The sequence below is a fragment of the Ruditapes philippinarum genome, unplaced genomic scaffold, assembly GCF_026571515.1.
Source record: "Ruditapes philippinarum isolate M1 unplaced genomic scaffold, ASM2657151v2 ctg1584_1_1_1_1, whole genome shotgun sequence".
Lineage (NCBI taxonomy): Eukaryota > Metazoa > Mollusca > Bivalvia > Venerida > Veneridae > Ruditapes > Ruditapes philippinarum.
Window position 1 is genome coordinate 135,749 of NW_026864517.1, and position 18,716 is coordinate 154,464.

Here is an 18,716-nt window from a genome sequence, read left to right on the forward strand (position 1 = left end):
GTAAAGATAACACTAGTCGATCTTTCCATTAGTGTGTAAGTAAAGAAAACACTAGTCTATTTAACCATTAGAGTGAAAGTAAAGGTAACACTATGCTATCTAACCATTAGAGGGTAAGTAAAAATAACACTTGTCTATTTGACAATTAGAGTGAAAGTAAAGATAACACTAGTTTAATTAACTATTAGAGTGTAAGGTAAGATAACACTAATCTATCTTACCATTAGAATGTTGGTAAAGATAACACTAGTCTATCTTACCATTATAGTGTAAGTAAAGATAACAGTAGTCTATATAACCATTAGAGTGTATGTAAAGAAAACTTTCGTTTATTTAACCATTTAAGTTTAAGTAAAGATAACACTAGTCTATCTTACCATTAGAGTGTAAGTAAAGATAACGGTAGTCTATATAACCATTAGAGTGTATGTAAAGAGAACACTAGTCTATCTTACCATTAGAGTGTAAGTAAAGATAACGGTAGTCTATATAACCATTAGAGTGTATGTAAAGAGAACACTAGTCTATCTAACCATTAGAGTGTAAGCAAAGAGAACACTAGTCTATATAACCATTAGAGTGTATGTAAAGATAACGGTAGTCTATATAACCATTAGAGTGTATGTAACGAGAACATAAGTCTATCTAACCATCAGAGTGTAAGCAAAGAGAACATTTGTCTATCTAACCATTAAGGTAATAACCGTTACAGTGCAAGCAAAGACAGAGGCAAGACAATCTACCCCGAATTGTGCAAGCCAAGATAACTATCTTACTTTAGGCCAGCTTGTACATAATTTTATCTTCACACTCAACCATTGCTTATTCAGTTTTTGCTACCATTTATGTGAAATATTTTATGTTACTAATTCGGTGTTCAAATTCTTAGCAGAACAAGTATTTAGACTGGTGTTATATATGAATTAATGCCAGTATATTTATCTTTAAGGTACAATAAGGCACATTGTCCCTATATATGTTCCTGAAACTTGGAGGAGTTAGAATAATTCATACAACTGTAAAATGACCTTTTATTTCATAGATTAAAAGACTACATTCTTTGTACATAATATGATATAAAACACAATGTATTATCTACATGTGGTGAGTAGCTGTGTATACCGGGAATCAGCCACGTATTTTACCTACAGAAAAATACCACTTTAACTCATCCGTCCCAAAATAGTCTGGCGGCTTATCTTGAAAGAACTCAAACCTGTTGTCAAGCATGTATTGCGAATAACACTTATCAATGTTGTAGAACCTGTACATTAGTGACGTCACAGGCCCAGGATTTAAAGAATTACCCAGAACACTGAGGTAATTACTACCGAAATTTCTAAATGCATTGGATTCTGGTGTTTCGGTCCATTTATTATACCAGACGTTTACATCGGAAAGCCACTTGTTTTTGCCACACTTGGACCTCACAACACATCTCTTTCTGCATGCTTCAACTTGAAAGGCAAGGTCCAGAATAATTTCTTTGGCACATGCTTGTATATGCCTGCTCTCGTCAGAATGGGTCTTATCTTTGCAAGTTAAATGATGAGCCATTAATTCAGTTTTGATTCTTCGAGATGAAATGTTAACATTGTGGATGCAACCACTACAAAACTTTTTTAAACGCTCATCTTTGTCATTTCCATTGATCAAATGTTTAACAAACTTGTACACGACTCTATGGTGCGGTGAAATTACATCGTTTATTACCTGCAGTTCAGTTTCTGCGAATGATATTTTGGAAAAGTTCATTATAACAAAACTTGATGTTTCACCTATAAAACGGTTGAAATCAGGTAGGGAAGAACAAATATCATTTTGTTGAAGAGTTTCTACAGTGAGAAACGAATCATTAACTTTAAAGGCTGGATAAAGGTTTACTATGATTTCATGTTTATGTCCAATTTCGTTCTTGTACTCAAATTGCAGCTTTATTGATGTTGCTGAATCGGTACCTTCTTCATATATACTATCAAATTTTAGGTGAACCGTTGAATTTTCAATCACATATTTATCTGGTTCTGAGAAAATTTGGCGACATAAAAGTGCCCTGAAGATAGACACAAAGTCCTTCCCTTTGCTTTGAAGAAATAGACTTATCGCCGACATACCAATGGTTTCAAATATTCCAGCAATATAGATGAAATCAAAACTATCTGAGTAATAATTCTTTGTCCCCTCATAAAAACTTCCAACTTTGATCAGCTTTTCAGTCGTGTGTTGTTCTTTTAGTTTAAGTTTATCCTTATAGTAATGGGAACAACTTGCACGTATATTCTCTATCCAATCTGCCTTCATTTTGTCCACATCGTCCTCTTGATGTTCGGCTATATCGTTAACGATATCAGCGAGCAATGTTTCCACTCCAGTCTGGATAAATTCTACTTCGCTAACCCTAATATTAAACTCTATATCTTTGAGATGTTTTGCTATATATGCATCATTATCAGCTACTGCGCTATTACTCGCACCCATATTTGATCAAAGGTTAGCTTATTTTCTGCAAACAAAAAAGAAAATCTACTTAATGCAAAACAAAGCGCCAGCAGTGAAACTCAATCATGCAAAAATACACACGTGCACAGGCATGACAACAATCAAAACTGACTAAACATATTTACCTACGCGATATTAATGTAAATCCGTACTTTTTTAATTATCCGCACATTCTACCCGCTTATTTTATCAATGATTTTAAAGCATAAAATACAATCTCTAGTCCAATACAATCATACGAAAATGACAAGACAAAAGCCGACCAGAACAAACAAATGTAAATTATTTTGTTAGTAAGTTTTTGTTCTTTTTTTATGCTAATTTCACACAAAATGTTAAAATCATAAAATCACTTACATCGTGTCTCTGCTCCGATGATTTAGATATATTATACATTAAAGATATATGAATATCTTGAATAACGTACAATGCACATTCAAGTTATGATGAATGTACTGAAATATAGTATGTTAGAACAGTGGAATGAATGAAATACCCGAGCCGAAGTAAATGATTTAATACACGGAGTTAAAGATTCAAAACGTAAACCTCGTACATGTATCATGTTACAAGAGTGACAAAAAGTATGGAGGCTATTCGTTGCCAAAAATCCAGCCTTTTTGATCTGAGTTGAACAGTTCGTTAACGGACAAAATACAATTGTATTTCTTTGTATGTAAACTCCAATATTGCATTATTGGATTGAGTTTACCGATATAACATTGTAAACATGCATTTCAACAAAATACATTTTGTAAAACGACAAAACGTTAACGGATAGTAGCAATACCAAGTGTTCGAATACTTATTGTTCGTGTATACGCCGACAAAACAGAAGTTACACTCTTAGCTTTACATTGTCGAACCATCATGATTTTGGATCAGCATAATCCAGCTTTACACGTTTTTCAATAGGAGATAAAATAAGCTCCGCCCATTTTCCCGCCCACTACATCATCGTAAATAAACGTATTAATCCGCTCATTTTCGGTATTTACCGTCGGCGACAAGAAGCGGCGTAGTTTCCGTTTACCATACCTTTTAGGTGTTAAGTTATTCACAAAACATAATGCACATGCATGATTGCCATTCTATGCCTTTATACAATCAACATCAGCGGATTTTATCCGTTTGAAACTTACCGCCTTGCCAATCCACTTTCAAAGGAATACCGATTGTGTAAGATTATGTTGTATCATAGTTTGGGGACCTTTCTGTTGAAAATGTGTCACAGTTGAATCGTATACATACATTGCACAGTGCGTTAACTGGAGTGCAGGTACAGTAAACTTCACTTATAGCGAACACGGATATAGCGAACTTCCGGTTATAAGAAGAACAAGGCCCGAATTTTGCCCTTCTTTATTTAATATAAAAATATACCGTTATTGCGAACATGGTTAAAAGGAATTATCGCTTATAAGGAACCCATTTCTTAGTATTTCTAAAGTAAATGTGTTGTGAAGAACGATGTACAGCACCCAAGTCAGTCCTATATACTAATATATTTTTATCTTTACAAGTTAAATGGTGATACTGCACATCAAAGACGCCGCCAAATGATGTGAACAGTCATATGCTATCTTGAAAATCGTTCTCTATTATCCGATTAGCACTAATCAATTTTGTCTCCATGTTCTTGGTATGTGCTCGTTGTTAAATAATTAAGTTGCATATTTTGTGAAAAAGTAGAACCTAATGCTTAAATTCATAAAGTAATGTTATGTCTGAAATTCTGAAATGTTTGGCTGTTGCGACAGAAATGGAAAGGTCTGGTAGAAGCAAAATAAATTGGATAACAAGTAAAATTTAAATGATTGGTATACTTAAGATAAATTCAAGACAAAGAGAGAGGTAAAGAAAAATATCTTCGTTTCGCCGAGAATATGTCCATTTAAATATTGATGCGAATTGCATAATGTTCGAATGACGAACTTTTCTGTTATTTTACAAATAACAAAACTATATCTGTAATATCAAAATAATAGGTATGAATAAATTGTTAAATATAATGTAAGTAAGGACAACACTGGACTATTTTACCATTACAGTGCAAGTAAAGAGAATAAAATATTTGTCTGACTCTTACAGTGTTAGCAGAGAGAACACTAGTCTATATAACCAATAGAGTGTACGTAAAGAAAACATAAGTTTATACATACTATTACAGTGAAAGTAAAGATAACACTAGTCCATGTAACCATTAGAGTGTAAGTAAAGATAACACTAGTCTATATAACCAATAGAGTGTAAGTAAAGAAAACATAAGTTATTACATACTATTAGAGTAAAAGTAAAGATAACACTTGTCTATATTTCCATTAGAGTGAAATTAAAGATAACACTAGTCTATATTTCCATTAGAGTGTAAGTAAAGATAACACTAGACTATATTTCCATTAAAGTGAAAGTAAAGATAACGCTAGTCTATATTTCCATTAGAGTGTAAGTAAAAAAACACTAGTCTATATAACCATTAGAGTGTAAGTAAAGATGACACTAGTCTATATAACCAATAGAGGGTAAGTAAAGGTAACACTAGTCTATATAACCAATAGAGGGTAAGTAAAGATAACACTAGTCTATATTTCCATTAGAGTGTAAGTAAAGAAAACATAAATTTATCCATACTATTAGAGTGAAAGTAAAGATAACAGTAGTCTATATTTCCATTAGAGTGTAAGTAAATAAAACATAAGTTTATCAATACTATTAGAGTGAAAGTAAAGATAACACTTGTCTATATTTCCATTAGAGTGAAATTAAAGATAACACTAGTCTATATTTCCATTAGAGTGTAAGTAAAGATAACACTAGACTATATTTCCATTAAAGTGAAAGTAAAGATAATGCTAGTCTATATTTCCATTAGAGTGTAAGTAAATAACACTAGTCTATATAACCATTAGAGTGTAAGTAAAGATGACACTTGTCTATATAACCAATAGAGGGTAAGTAAAGGTAACACTAGTCTATATAACCAATAGAGGGTAAGTAAAGATAACATAAGTCTATATAACCATTAGAGTGTAAGTAAAGATGACACTAGTCTATATAACCAATAGAGGGTAAGTAAAGATAACACTAGTCTATATTTCCATAAGAGTGTGAGATAAGAAAACATAAGTTTATACATACTATTAGAGTGAAAGTAAAGATAACACTAGTCCATGTAACCATTAGAGTGTAAGTAATGATAACACTAGTCTATATAACCAATAGAGTGTAAGTAAAGAAAACATAAGTTTATACATACTATTAGAGTGAAAGTAAAGATAACACTAGTCTATATAACCATTAGAGTGTAAGTAAAGAAAACACGAGTTTATTTAACAATTAGAGTGTAAGAAAAGATAACGCAAGTCTATTTATCCATTAGAGTGTAAGTAAAGATAACACTAGTTTATATTTCCATAGGAGTGTAAGTAAAGAAAACATAAGTTTATCTTTACTATTAGAGTGAAAGTAAAGATAACACTAGTCTATTTAACCATTAGAGTGTAAGTTAAGATGACACTAGTCCTTTTAACCATTAGAGTGTAAGTAAAGATGACATTAGTCTATATAACCATTAGATTTTAAGTAAAGATAACACTAGTCCATCTAACCATTAGAGTGTAAGTTAACATAACACTAGTCTATACAACCATTAGAGTGTAAGTAAAGATAACACTAGTCCATCTAACCATTAAGTGTAAGTAAATATAACACTGGTCTATATAACCATTAGAATGTAAATAAATATAACACTAGTCTATCTAACCATTAGAGTGTAAGTAAATATAACACTAGTCTATCTGACCATTAGAGTGTAAGTAAAGATGACACTAGTCCATCTAACCACTAGAGTGTAAGTAAAAATAACACTAGTCTATCTAACCATTAGAGTGAAAGTAAAGATAACACTAGTCAATCTTACCATTAAAGTGAAAGTAAAGAAAACACTAGTCTATCTAACCATTAAGGTAATAACCGTTACAGTGCAAGCAAAGACAGAGGCTAGTCTATCTACCCCGAAGTGTGCAAGCCAAGATAACTATCTTACTTTAGGCCAGCTTGTACATAATTTCATCTTCACACTCAACCATTGCTTATTCAGTTTTTGCTACCATTTATGTGAAATATTTTATGTTACTAATTCGGTGTTCAAATTCTTAGCAGAAAAAGTCTTTAGGCTGGTATTATATATGAATTAATGCCAGTATATTTATCTTTTAAGATATACAATAAGGCACATTGTCCTTATATATGTTCCTGAAACTTGGAGGAGTTACCTTTAAAAAAATTCACTCCTTGATAGAGACTTTATATATAGAATAATTTATACAACTGTAAAATGACATTTTATTTCATAGATTAAAAGACTACATTCTTTGTACATAATATGATATAAAACACAATGTATTATCTACATGTGGTGAGTAGCTGTGTACACCGGGAATCAGCCACGTATTTTACCAACAGAAAAATACCACTTTAACTCATCCGTCCCAAAATAGTCTGGCGGTTTATCTTGAAAGAACTCAAACCTGTTGTCAAGCATGTATTGCGAATAACACTTATCAATGTTGTAGAACCTATACATTAGTGACGTCACAGGCCCAGGATTTAAAGAATTACCCAGAATACCCAGGTAATTACTACCGAAATTTCTAAAGTCGTTGGATTCTGGTGTTTCGGTCCATTGATTATACCAGACGTTTACATCGGAAAGCCACTTGTCTCTGCCACACTTGGATCTCACAACACATCTCTTTCTGCATGCTTCAACTTGAAAGGCAAGGTCCAAAATAATTTCTTTGGCACATGCTTGTACATGCCTGCTCTCGTTAGAATGGGTCATATCTCTGCAAGTAAAGTGATGAGCTATTAATTCAGTTTTGATTCTTCGAGACGAAATGTTAACATTGTGGATGCAACCACTGCAAAACTTTTTTAAACGGTCATCTTTGTCATTTCCATTGATCAAATGTTTAACAAACTTGTACACGACTCTATGGTGAGGTGAAATAACATCGTTTATAAACCGCAGTTCAGTTTCTGCGAATGATATTTTGGAAAAGTTCATTATAACAAAACTTGATGTTTCAACTATAAAACGGTTGAAATCAGGTAGGGAAGAACAAATATCATTTTGTTGTAGAGTTTCTACAGTGAGAAACGAATCATTAACTTTAAAGGCTGGATAAAGGTTTACTCGGATTTCATGTTTATGTCCAATTTCGTTCTTGTATTCAAATTGCAGCTTTATTGATGTTGCTGAATCGGTACCTTCTTCATATATACTATCAAATTTAAGTTGACACTTTGAACTTTTAATCACATATTTATCTGGTTCAGAGAAAATTTGGCGACATAAAAGTGCCCTGAAGACAGACACGAAGTCCTTCCCTTTGCTTTGAAGAAATAGACTTATCGCCGACATACCAATGGTTTCAAATATTCCAACAATATAGATGAAATCAAAACTATCTGGGTAATAATTCTTTGTTCCCTCATAAAAACTTCCAATTTTGATCAGCTTTTCAGTCGTGTGTTGTTCTTTTAGTTTAAGTTTATCCTTAAGGTAATGGGAACAACTTGCACGTATATTCTCTATCCAATCTGTCTTCATTTTGTCCACATCGTCCTCTTGATGTTCAGCTATATCGTTAACGATATCAGCGAGCAATGTTTCCACTCCAGTCTGGATAAATTCTACTTCGCTAACCCCAATATTAAACTCTATATCTTTGAGATGTTTTGCTATATATGCATCATTATCAGCTACTGCGCTATTACTCGCACCCATATTTGATCGAAGTTTAGCTTGTTTTCTGCAAACAAAAATGAAAATCTACTTTATGCTTTCAAACTCCACTTTTCACTATTCACAAGCAAAACAAAGTGTCTATCACCAGTAGTTACATAACGTATTAGATAGGCAGCGCAATCCGGATCAAACCAGTTTTTAAAAAGAAATGTAAAATGTTTTCATAATTGGTAATTCTATAACCTTATATCAACTGAAAAAAAAACAGCAACGAAACTCAAACAAGCAAAAATACACACGCGCACAGGCATGACAACAATCAAAACTGACTCAACATATTACCTACGCGAATGTTAAATCCGTACTTTTTTTAATTATCCGCACATTCTCACCGCTTATTTTATCAATGATTTTAAAGCATAAAATACAATCTCTAGTTAGAACAGTCTAATATTTTGACACATTCCAATACAATCATACAAAACAGCTCAGTCCGACGAAAATGACAAGACAAAGGCTGACCAGAACAAACAAATGTCAATTATTTTTTTAGTAAGTTTTTGTTCTTTTTTATGCTTATTTTACTCAAAATGTTTGTTAAAATCATAAAATCACTTACATCGTGTCTCCGATGATTTAGATATAATATACATGTATAAAGAATATGATATAATGCACATTAAGTTAGTATGCATGTAGTAAAATAATGGCAGAACGGTGGAATGAATGAAATACCCGAGCCGTAGTAAATGATTCAATACAAGCGTTAATCAATACTTCCAATATCGTAAAGCTGGTATCATTCAAAACGTAAACCTCGTATCAAGTTACAATAGTGACAAAAAGATCGTAAAACATGAATATCGAATATCATATGATTCTGAATGAGATTCTCAAATAGTTATAACTAAAAAAATAACAAAAAAAGGTATTAGTTTAAACTTTGGATGAAAGAATGTCATCGCACACAACTTGACCACCCGGTGTTTATACATGCGAATCAACCATTTAGGTACCAATCTAATTTAGGAATTAGACCGAACCCGTTGTAGTCTAGAAAGTAGTTTGTTTTTTAATTTTGAATTTCGGACGTACATTTTGCGGCCGCATAACGTCCATATTTTAAAGGTTATATAATTTTCGTTAATATTGACCAGTTATTATCATGTGTTATTGTGTGTTAATTTTAGCTCACCTGAGTATGCGCCTGTCTGTTTGTCCGTCCAAATTTAGCTTGTTACCACTCTAGCATCCACATACCCTAAGCAATATGTCCAGAGTTATCTGCCCTTGAATTACAATATCTGTTATATGCTTTCATTTCTCTTTCATTCTTGATAATTTTCAACAGAATATCTATGACCATAACATCTCAACAAAGTTAGATTATAAGCTAAATCAAACCAAAGACAACAACAACAAAAAAACAACAAAAACAACAACAACAACAACAACAAAAACGCACTATATTTCACCTTGTTAGTGCTTTCGTTTCTTCTCTATTCTTAAAAAAAAATTATACAGAATATGTATAACGATAAGGTCTCGATCGATCAAGTTCATTTATAAGCTAAAACGACTGAATATGTCAAGAGTTATTTGCCTATGAATGATAAAAATAAAGACATATTTTAAAGTCAAATTATTAAATTGTAATAAAACTGCCATTTCTTTGTTCAATGATCAGATGTCATTCATACATTTATGACAGGACGGGCATCTTGAATAGTTCAACTATAATATTGACCTTGAAAAAACCTTGACCTCAAGGTTACTATTGAATTTAGCTTAAATTACCATATCTTTCAGTTTAATTTACAGATATTTGGATATTGATGACCATTTCAGACGTAGAATTGAGAACTGATATCAGTTACCCAGATTCTGACCAAGTACATGAAATGTACTTGCTTTTTATTTGTAATATTCAGTGCTATCTACCCTTGTCATATGGAGCCTTTAAAGGCAGGTGGGCGATATAAGGCCACCATGACCTTGTTGCTTTGTTCAATTATAAAATTACATTGTTCAATTATAAAATTACATTCAAACAAACCGCTTACATTACGATATTTTAAAATATGCTTTAGTTTTTATCAATATTGAACTTCTTTTTTCATCATTTCCTATGCGGAAGAATGTTTGTTATAATATACTCTATTACACATCATCTATTAACGTATAGGCGAAATGTTTCGTTCTTCAGGCGAAAAAATAACACGGTTTTAGTAAAGGGACGGACTTTCCGACTAACCTATAGATTAAATCATTTTTCAAAGTTATATTTTATGACAATTTCAAACTTTATTTTACTAGATTTGTAGTTCAAGCAGAAATGCGCACTATCGTCATTTTTTCCCACATATTGATGATGTTCAAAAGTTACAATCTCATCTTTAAGAAAATATATTAAAAGTTACAGGGTTAGTTACTGACCCGATACAGGGATACGCGGTTCTATAGGAAACCATAACGGGACTCAACCCACAGAACCGTATATTACGGCACTAACCCTTTAACGATTCTATCACACCGAAAACCTTCCTCATCATAATTTAGCATAACCAGGATGACGATACCACGTGACAATATGTTAATACAGCAAGTAACAAGAAATATCGTTAAAAAAGATAAACGGCGTTGATGGAAAAGATTTTCATGTATAAGAAAGAAAGAAATATAGAGCGGCAAAGCGGACGCAATTTAGTAATTATATTTTACTTGCTATATCTGTTGCCAAACCATCACTGCCTTCTTAGCATGGCCTAAGGATTAAGCGACCGAGTCATGGAAACCCCATAACTTCATTGAAAGTGTCTGTCCAAAAACTTGAAACAATATGAAAGTGACAGAACCAATAAAAGTAACGTTTATAATGAATATATTTTAATACAGAAAATATGAACGATATGCGACGCAAAGACACCCTCTCGCCGCAAAACGTAACAAGTACGTTATGCACCGCAAAACGTCCACATGTGTACGATATGCGGCGCAAAACGTCCACACGCGTACGTTTTGCGGTACGGACGTTTTGCGGTCTTACAAAGCCACATTAAGCTGCCGGCCCAGATAATGTCACTACCAGGCTCCTCAAACTCTGCACCAAGGAACTGGCCCCAGGCATGACCAGAATCTACTAGCTTTCTCTAGACAATGGTACACTCCCAGCTGACTGGAAAACAGCTGATGTCTCCCCAATCTTTAAGAAAGGAAACATATCTACACCTATCTCTCTCACATCTCTTGTCAGATCCTCGAACATATCATTTTTTAGTAACATCATGGCTCATCCGACAACAACAACATACTGTCTGACTCCAAGCATGGCTTCCGACGCCGTCGCTCCTGTGAATCACAACTACATACCAATTTGAACAACCTTGTCAAAGGACTTGACAAGAATGAGCAAATCGACGCTATCCTGCTCGATTTCAGCAAAGCATTCGACAAGGTCTCACACACACACGACTGCTGATGAAGCTAGACAATTATAGTGGTCAGAGGCAACACACTGAAATGGGTCCAAAGATTCCTCTTTGGCAGAACACAGCTCGTGGTCCTTGAAGGCTCACACTCCCACACATCCCCTGTCACATCCGGATTGCCACAGGGCAGCGTCTTTGGTCCACTGCTCTTCCTGGCCTTCATCAACGACCTACCGTCTAGGCTGAAGTCGAGGACTGGCATGTTTGCTAATGACTGTCTCCTCGATTGGACGATCAAGAGGATGATGCCCGTGCCCTGCAAGATGACCTTGACAGCCTCCAAGTCTTGGAGAAGGAATGGCAAATGGAGTTCAATGCTGTCAAATGTGAGGTCATCCGGATTACCACCAAGAGGAACCCTATCGTCTTCCCTTATCAAATACACCAGACAAACCTCAATGTAACCAACCAAGCCAAGTATCTTGGAGTTACCATCACACCAGACATATTTTGGAAATGCCATATCGACAACATTACCAAAAAAGACAACTCAACCCTAGCATTTCTGCGCGGAAACATCCGGTCAAGAAAACCAGATGCCAAAGGCAAAGCCAAAAACACCTACGTGCGGATGCCTCCTCTGTATGGTTACCTGCTGCTGACAGTCACATCAACCAACTAGGGATGGTCCAAAGAAGAGCGGCACGGTTTGTTAAGAACGAGTACTCACGCCAAAGCAGCGTCACAGAGATGGTAAGCTCACTACTCTGGACCACTCTACATGGCAAGAGTCATCATGCTCTACAAGATCAATCATGACCTTGTAGATGTCCCCGCTACGTAATGCAAGAACATCAAGAGGCAAACCACAACAACTCAGCCAGCTCACATGTAGGAAATCTGTGTACCAGAACAGCTTTTTCCCGGCCACCATCATCCTCTGGTATCGCCTTCCCATACAAGTTGTTGAGCAACCAAGCTTGCAGGGGTTCAAGTCGGTGCTGATGAAACACACTACCACCAACTGGACACATTGCCAGTTTCATAAGTTTTTAAGAAGATGTAAATAGACTACTTTTAATTGTAAAGAGGAACCCAATTGCTGCGCATGTACATAGTTTTAATTTCATCGCAATTATGCTCCGATTACTGAAAATGATGAATAAACAATTTATCATAAACACAATATATGTTGTCCACATGTGGTGGCTGTAAAATATAGATTTTTCATAAATATATGTTCCAAAATTTTCATAAAAAATTAGCGTGTTGTTTTAATCTTTCAATCAGAAATATCAAAATTTGTGACCATTTAAATGATGTTCGTGATATAATATATAAACAAGAGCCATGTCAACATGGCCATCCCCCGCCGAATGTGTTTGCTCATTGGAAGAATGTATATGTAGTAGAGCGGAATAATTCCATTTTAAGAGGTCTTTTGGTAATGAAAACTGATGGCTATAGTGATTACAGATTTGAAACCTATGTGAATACTGATGGCTGAAAATAACAAAGGGCAATTACTGAAAAATAATGCAGGGTAGGTTATCATTCTTGTGTGCTGCATCCCTCCTCAGTAAAATCTATCCACCTATGAAGTTTCAAGTTGATACCTCAAATACTTTTTGAGAAAAAAATTGAATTGAAAAATTAAGTATGAAAAAGAACAAAGGGCAATAACTCAAATTTATAAAAGGTAGATTTATCATTCCTGTCCAGTGCACACCTCCTGAGTGAGATCTATGCACCTATGAAGTTTCATTTTGATATCTCAAAGGCTTTTTGAGTTATGCTCTGGACAAATATTAATTTTGAAAAATAACAAAGGGCAATAACTCAAAAATAATGCAGGGTAGAGTTATCATTCTTAAGCACTGCACTCCTCTTCAATGAGATCCATCCACCTTTGAAGTTTCAAGTTGATACCTCAAATACTTTTTGAGATAAGCTCTGGACAAAATAGCATGAAAAAAAAGGGCAATAACTCAAAAATTGTATAGGGAAGAGTTCTCATTCTTGCGCACAACATTCCTCCTCAATAAGATCTATCCACCTATGACATTTCATGTTGATATCTCAAACACTTTTTGAGTTATGCTCCACTCAGGTGAAAAATTAGGTATGAAAAATAACAAAGGGCAATAACTCAAAAATTATGAAAGGTAAAGTTATCATTCTTGTGCACTGCACACCTCCTGAGTGAGATCTATGCACCTATGAAGTTTCATGTTAATATCTCATAGGCTTTTGGAGTTATGCTCTGGACAAAAATCAATTTTGAAAAATAACAAAGGGCAATAACTCAAAAATCATGCAAGGTACAGTTATCATTCTTGTGCACTGCACTCCTCCTCAATGAGGTCTATGCACCTATGAAGTTTCAAGTTGATAACTCAAATACTTTTAGAGATATGCTCCGGACAAAAATGTCGGACGGAAGGACGGACGGACGGAAGGACGGACGAAAGGTCGGACGGACGGAGACTATTTCTATATCCTCCGCCGAAATTTTTCGGCGGGGGATAATAATAATAATAATAATTGTTTTGTCAAAATAAATAAACTAACCGACATTTGGTAATAATAGAAATATCAGTAAGTAGCTTCATGGCATTTGATTAGCACGAATCTCGTACCGTGGATGTAAAATAACTTATTTTGTTGGCTTCGACACAATTTAACACTAACACGCTTTCTTTATTAATTCGCTCTCATGTTTATTGTTACCATCAATAAAGGAAATCAATATTTAATTTGGATATTTTTGAAGATGATATATTACAATGTCCTGTAAAATATATAATTTGTACTTACAATGTTGTAGAATCAATCGAAAGTTAATCAATATTTTCAATAGAAATAGGAATACATTTATTCACAATAAAGGCAGTATCTCGAGTATCTGGCCGACCAATTTTAAAAATGACAATATTGAGGAAAAGAAATGTTGGATAAATCATTTGCAGTATTCAGGTAAACAAGTTTAGAACAAAAACAAAAACATTAACCAGTATCCTGCTAAATGTATAATGTTATTTGCCCTGCTTTGAATTTGGAACAGTTCATTCAAAGTTTCAGGTATTCTGAGACTACAAAGATATGCAAACTGTTCTAGGAGAATAGACAGCACAGATGTACAGACTGGTCTAGGAGATTATTCTACACAGATGTGCAGACTACACAGAGGTGCAGACTGATCTAGGCGATTATTCTACACAGATGAGCAGTCTACACAGATGTGCAGACTACACAGATGTGCCGACTGGTCTTTGAGATTGGACAACACAGATGTGCAAACGGGTCTATGAGATTAGACAACACAGACGTGCAAACTGGTCTAGGAGAATAGACAGTCCAGTTGTGCATACTGGTCTACGAGAATAGACAGCACAGATGTGCAGACTGGTCTAGGAGAATAGACAACACAGATGTGCAGATTGGTCTAGGAGAATAGACAGTGCAGATGTGCACACTTGTCTAGGAGATTAGATAACATAAATGTGCAGACTTGTCTAGGAGACTGGACAACACATATGTGCAGACTGGTCTAGGAGAATAGACAACACAGATGTGCAGACTGGTCTAGGAGACTGGACAACACAGATGTGCAGACTGGTCTAGGAGAATAAACAGCACAGATGTGCAGACTGGGCTAGGAGATTAGATCACACTGATGTGCAGACTGGTCTAGGAGAAGAGACAACACAGATGTGCAGACTGAGCTTGGAGATCAGACAACACTGATGTGCTGACTGGTCTAGGAGAACAGACAACACAGATGTACAGACTGGTCTAGTAGATTAGACAACACAGATGTGCAGCCTGGTCTAGGAGACTGGACAACACATATGTGCAGACTGGTCTAGGAGAATAGACAGCACAGATGTGCAGAATGGTCTAGGAGGTTAGACAACACAGATGTGCAGCCTGGTCTAGGAGATTAGGCAACACAGATGTGCAGACTGGTCTAGTAAATTAGACGACACAGATGTGCAGACTGGTCTTTGAGATTAGACAACACAGATGTGCATAGTTCCTCCTCCACAAAAATAATGATTACAATACATAATCAAAACGCAAAGTAAGCAGACCTTACTTGTACAATAATGTAGATAGAATATATATATAAAAGTAATAGTATATATATATAAAATATATATATATATATTAAATTTTAGACTTCAACTAGATCACTTTGTAATATAACATTTTACTTTGTGATACATTTATATATATATATGAAAATTAACGAACTTTGTACTCTGCATTTCCCAAAACATACTTTATATATATATATAAGCTTTACTAATTTGTTACAGATTAAGTCTAATCTGTTTTATCACAATTGATAACATTTATACATGTACAAATGAGAATAATATTTACCTTTATTTTGGCATAAAAATGGTAATGATTAATATAGAACCACATTATACAAACATTTAACGTTAAAATACATAAAATGAGGGATTGAACGAGTGCATTATTAAATTTATTTGACGAGCTGAAAAAAATCATACTGTGCGAGCCTCTGGCAACCAAAATATTATTTTATTCAACGAGTTCAATAAGTTCAGTAATGAACCTATAATATTCTATTTATCACGAGAAAAAGGATCATTTTTCCATTGACGCGCCTATAGTGTAAAGCTAATAGTGCGTTTGAATAACGCAAATAACACCTCTTCAAAAATATATGCACGACCTAACAATACTTTTTACGTAGTCGCAAAGAGCAGGGATATGCGAATGATATTGAAAGTGCGCGACATTGATCTGTATTCTTTTTGAATGCGTCAATTTTCTCAAATAAACGTATTCTTTACCACATAAACTTCAAGCCTCAATAATATTAAACACAAATTATTGTCACAAAGATTTCTATCAGGAGCCGTTTTTTATAAACTAAAACAAATATCTTTAACCTTCAGAGATAAAATCTGAGAAGGTCATGGCTCGAATAGGTTTTTTTTGTCTTTATGAAACATTTTCCATTTTCTTACAATCTGTAGAGTGAAAATTGCCAGACAATGAAACATTATTCAATCAAAATGATTCTGTAACACTTTCCTGTTTTTAATGTAACAATTATGTTGTCTCTTTTTCTTACATCGTCAATTTTATAGTGAGCCATTTTCTTTGAAATATTTGCTGCTATAACGATATTTACTTCATTGTTATAGGCATGATCATTCCAGGTGTAGGCTGTGACTGAAATTGTCGGATTGTTCTATTCACTTTCCAGACATGTCCTGTCTTGTAGTCGTTCGCATTCCCTATTTGAACAAGGGACTTTATCATATTTTTGATAGCTTTCTTGAAATATTTTGGCGGCCTTAGCCCTTTCTTGTGAACGATATTGAGTTCCGTTATAAACATATGTGATATATGTAACGTATTTCTGCGAATTTCGCTCATTGCATTTATACTGTCATTCGATAAGTCCATCACACATGCTGCAATATCGTCCTTTCTTGTACATTCACACATATGTTTTAATAGGAAGGTCTTCAATGTGTATGATTTAAACACCTCTATCTTGTATTGACTGTCACTTCCAAATATACATGTATATTTCATGACTTTGTAACAACGAATGTGATGCGAAAGTACTGAATTAGAAAACAACCATGAGTAGTCTTGAAACCGCGGACAGCAACTCATACTCATATAATCGTTTTTATTTGTACTCAATAACTGAACCTCTGTTTCAGTAAAGGTCAACCGGAAGCACAATCCATCCCGGCACGAGGCCGCCCTATTACATGGGACAATCATGTATCTATTTGTGTTTTTCAATGCTTGATAAAATCGTTGGTCATAGACCTGAGATTCCTCTAATATTTCCTCCGATAGTTCGAGCTGTATAGCAGGGGTAAGATCAACACTGATGTTTAAGTCTTTACCTTGTAAACCAATCGGTTTCCAATGGAATGCCACCGTAAAAGCTGGTCCGTGTCGTACCAAGGACGCCTTTCTAAGACTTAACACTCCAGACTCCATGACGCACGTTCTCTCAATTTTCATAACAGTGGCAAGTACGTTTTTTAATTGTTTATAAAATTCCTGCCTTAAGCCAACATCATAGCCGAACATCCAATGAAAAAAGTACGAGATTCCTGAACACCTTGTGACTTTAATTAGATTCTTATGTAAGCAACGACTCCATTGTGATCTTAATGTTTCATCATTGACGATCACGTGCTTATAGCCACTCCCCTGTTCTTTCTCGTCAATGACGTCTACAGCTCCGGGTCTAGAAAGATGTTCAAGAACAAGAATAAAATCAAATTCGTCTGGCTCCCGTATTTTCGTACCTTCTCTCATACTGCCTACACTTACCACTCTTAATATCTTCAAATGTCCATGTTGTTTGCCGAGTGTACATGCTATTCTTTCTACCATAACATTTACAGCAGTTTGGATATCATGAACTTCTTGGTCTGATCTATGAAATCGTAGCTTTGTTTCTAAAACGTGCGAAAAATATAAATTTAAGTCATTCCTTTGCTTTTCAGTAGATTTTATTTGTTTGTTACCCATTTTCTCATCTGTTACTGTGCATTTAGCATACAACACAATGACAAACTCTTAAAAACAATGCAATGTAGAAGCACTACTGTAATGTAGCATTTTTGCAATAAACCAACATACATCTGTAAACTGAGCACATAGTTTCTTGCATTGTATTATACCAGTAAATCATATGACCGATCTGTACATGTATTTAAGTCCGACAAGAGGCGTCCAGGGAGACAACAATTGTAAACAGCTAGTTTATGCGATCCATTGAATAGATAACTTTCGCATTTTCACTCTAAAAACAAAAAAACAAAATTAATAATAATGATATTAACAATAATCATAGTAATTATAAAAAACAAAATAAACCAAATAAATAGTAAAAAAAATAACTTTGAGCGCAAACTCCGCGCACTGGTTTACGCGGTTTACGGTGATCTAAATTTAATAGAAAGTTGGTTTTCCAAAATTAAAAATATAGCTATTTATCACACACCCGTGCCGATTTTGCG

At 34.5% G+C, this 18,716-nt stretch overlaps 2 protein-coding genes across 2 annotated transcripts; both read right to left on the minus strand.

Annotated features, from left to right (window-relative positions):
• Positions 1 to 1,014: 1,014 nt before the first annotated feature.
• Positions 1,015 to 3,004, minus strand: LOC132725876 (uncharacterized). Its single transcript, XM_060711066.1, has 2 exons — positions 2,857 to 3,004; positions 1,015 to 2,503 (listed from the first exon to the last, which is right to left on the minus strand). The coding sequence occupies exon 2, from the start codon at positions 2,476 to 2,478 to the stop codon at positions 1,129 to 1,131; it is 1,350 nt and encodes a 449-aa protein (XP_060567049.1). The 5' UTR covers positions 2,479 to 2,503; positions 2,857 to 3,004; the 3' UTR covers positions 1,015 to 1,128.
• A 3,822-nt stretch (positions 3,005 to 6,826) lies between these two features.
• Positions 6,827 to 8,963, minus strand: LOC132725870 (uncharacterized). Its single transcript, XM_060711057.1, has 2 exons — positions 8,871 to 8,963; positions 6,827 to 8,315 (listed from the first exon to the last, which is right to left on the minus strand). Exon 2 carries the CDS (start codon positions 8,288 to 8,290, stop codon positions 6,941 to 6,943), a length of 1,350 nt encoding a protein of 449 aa, XP_060567040.1. The 5' UTR covers positions 8,291 to 8,315; positions 8,871 to 8,963; the 3' UTR covers positions 6,827 to 6,940.
• Between the last annotated feature and the right edge of the window lie 9,753 nt (positions 8,964 to 18,716).

Bases quoted from the DNA above. Each gene is read 5' to 3' on its own strand.
- LOC132725876 (XM_060711066.1), bottom strand. From the start codon at position 2,478: ATGGGTGCGAGTAATAGCGCAGTAGCTGATAATGATGCATATATAGCA.
- LOC132725870 (XM_060711057.1), bottom strand. From the start codon at position 8,290: ATGGGTGCGAGTAATAGCGCAGTAGCTGATAATGATGCATATATAGCA.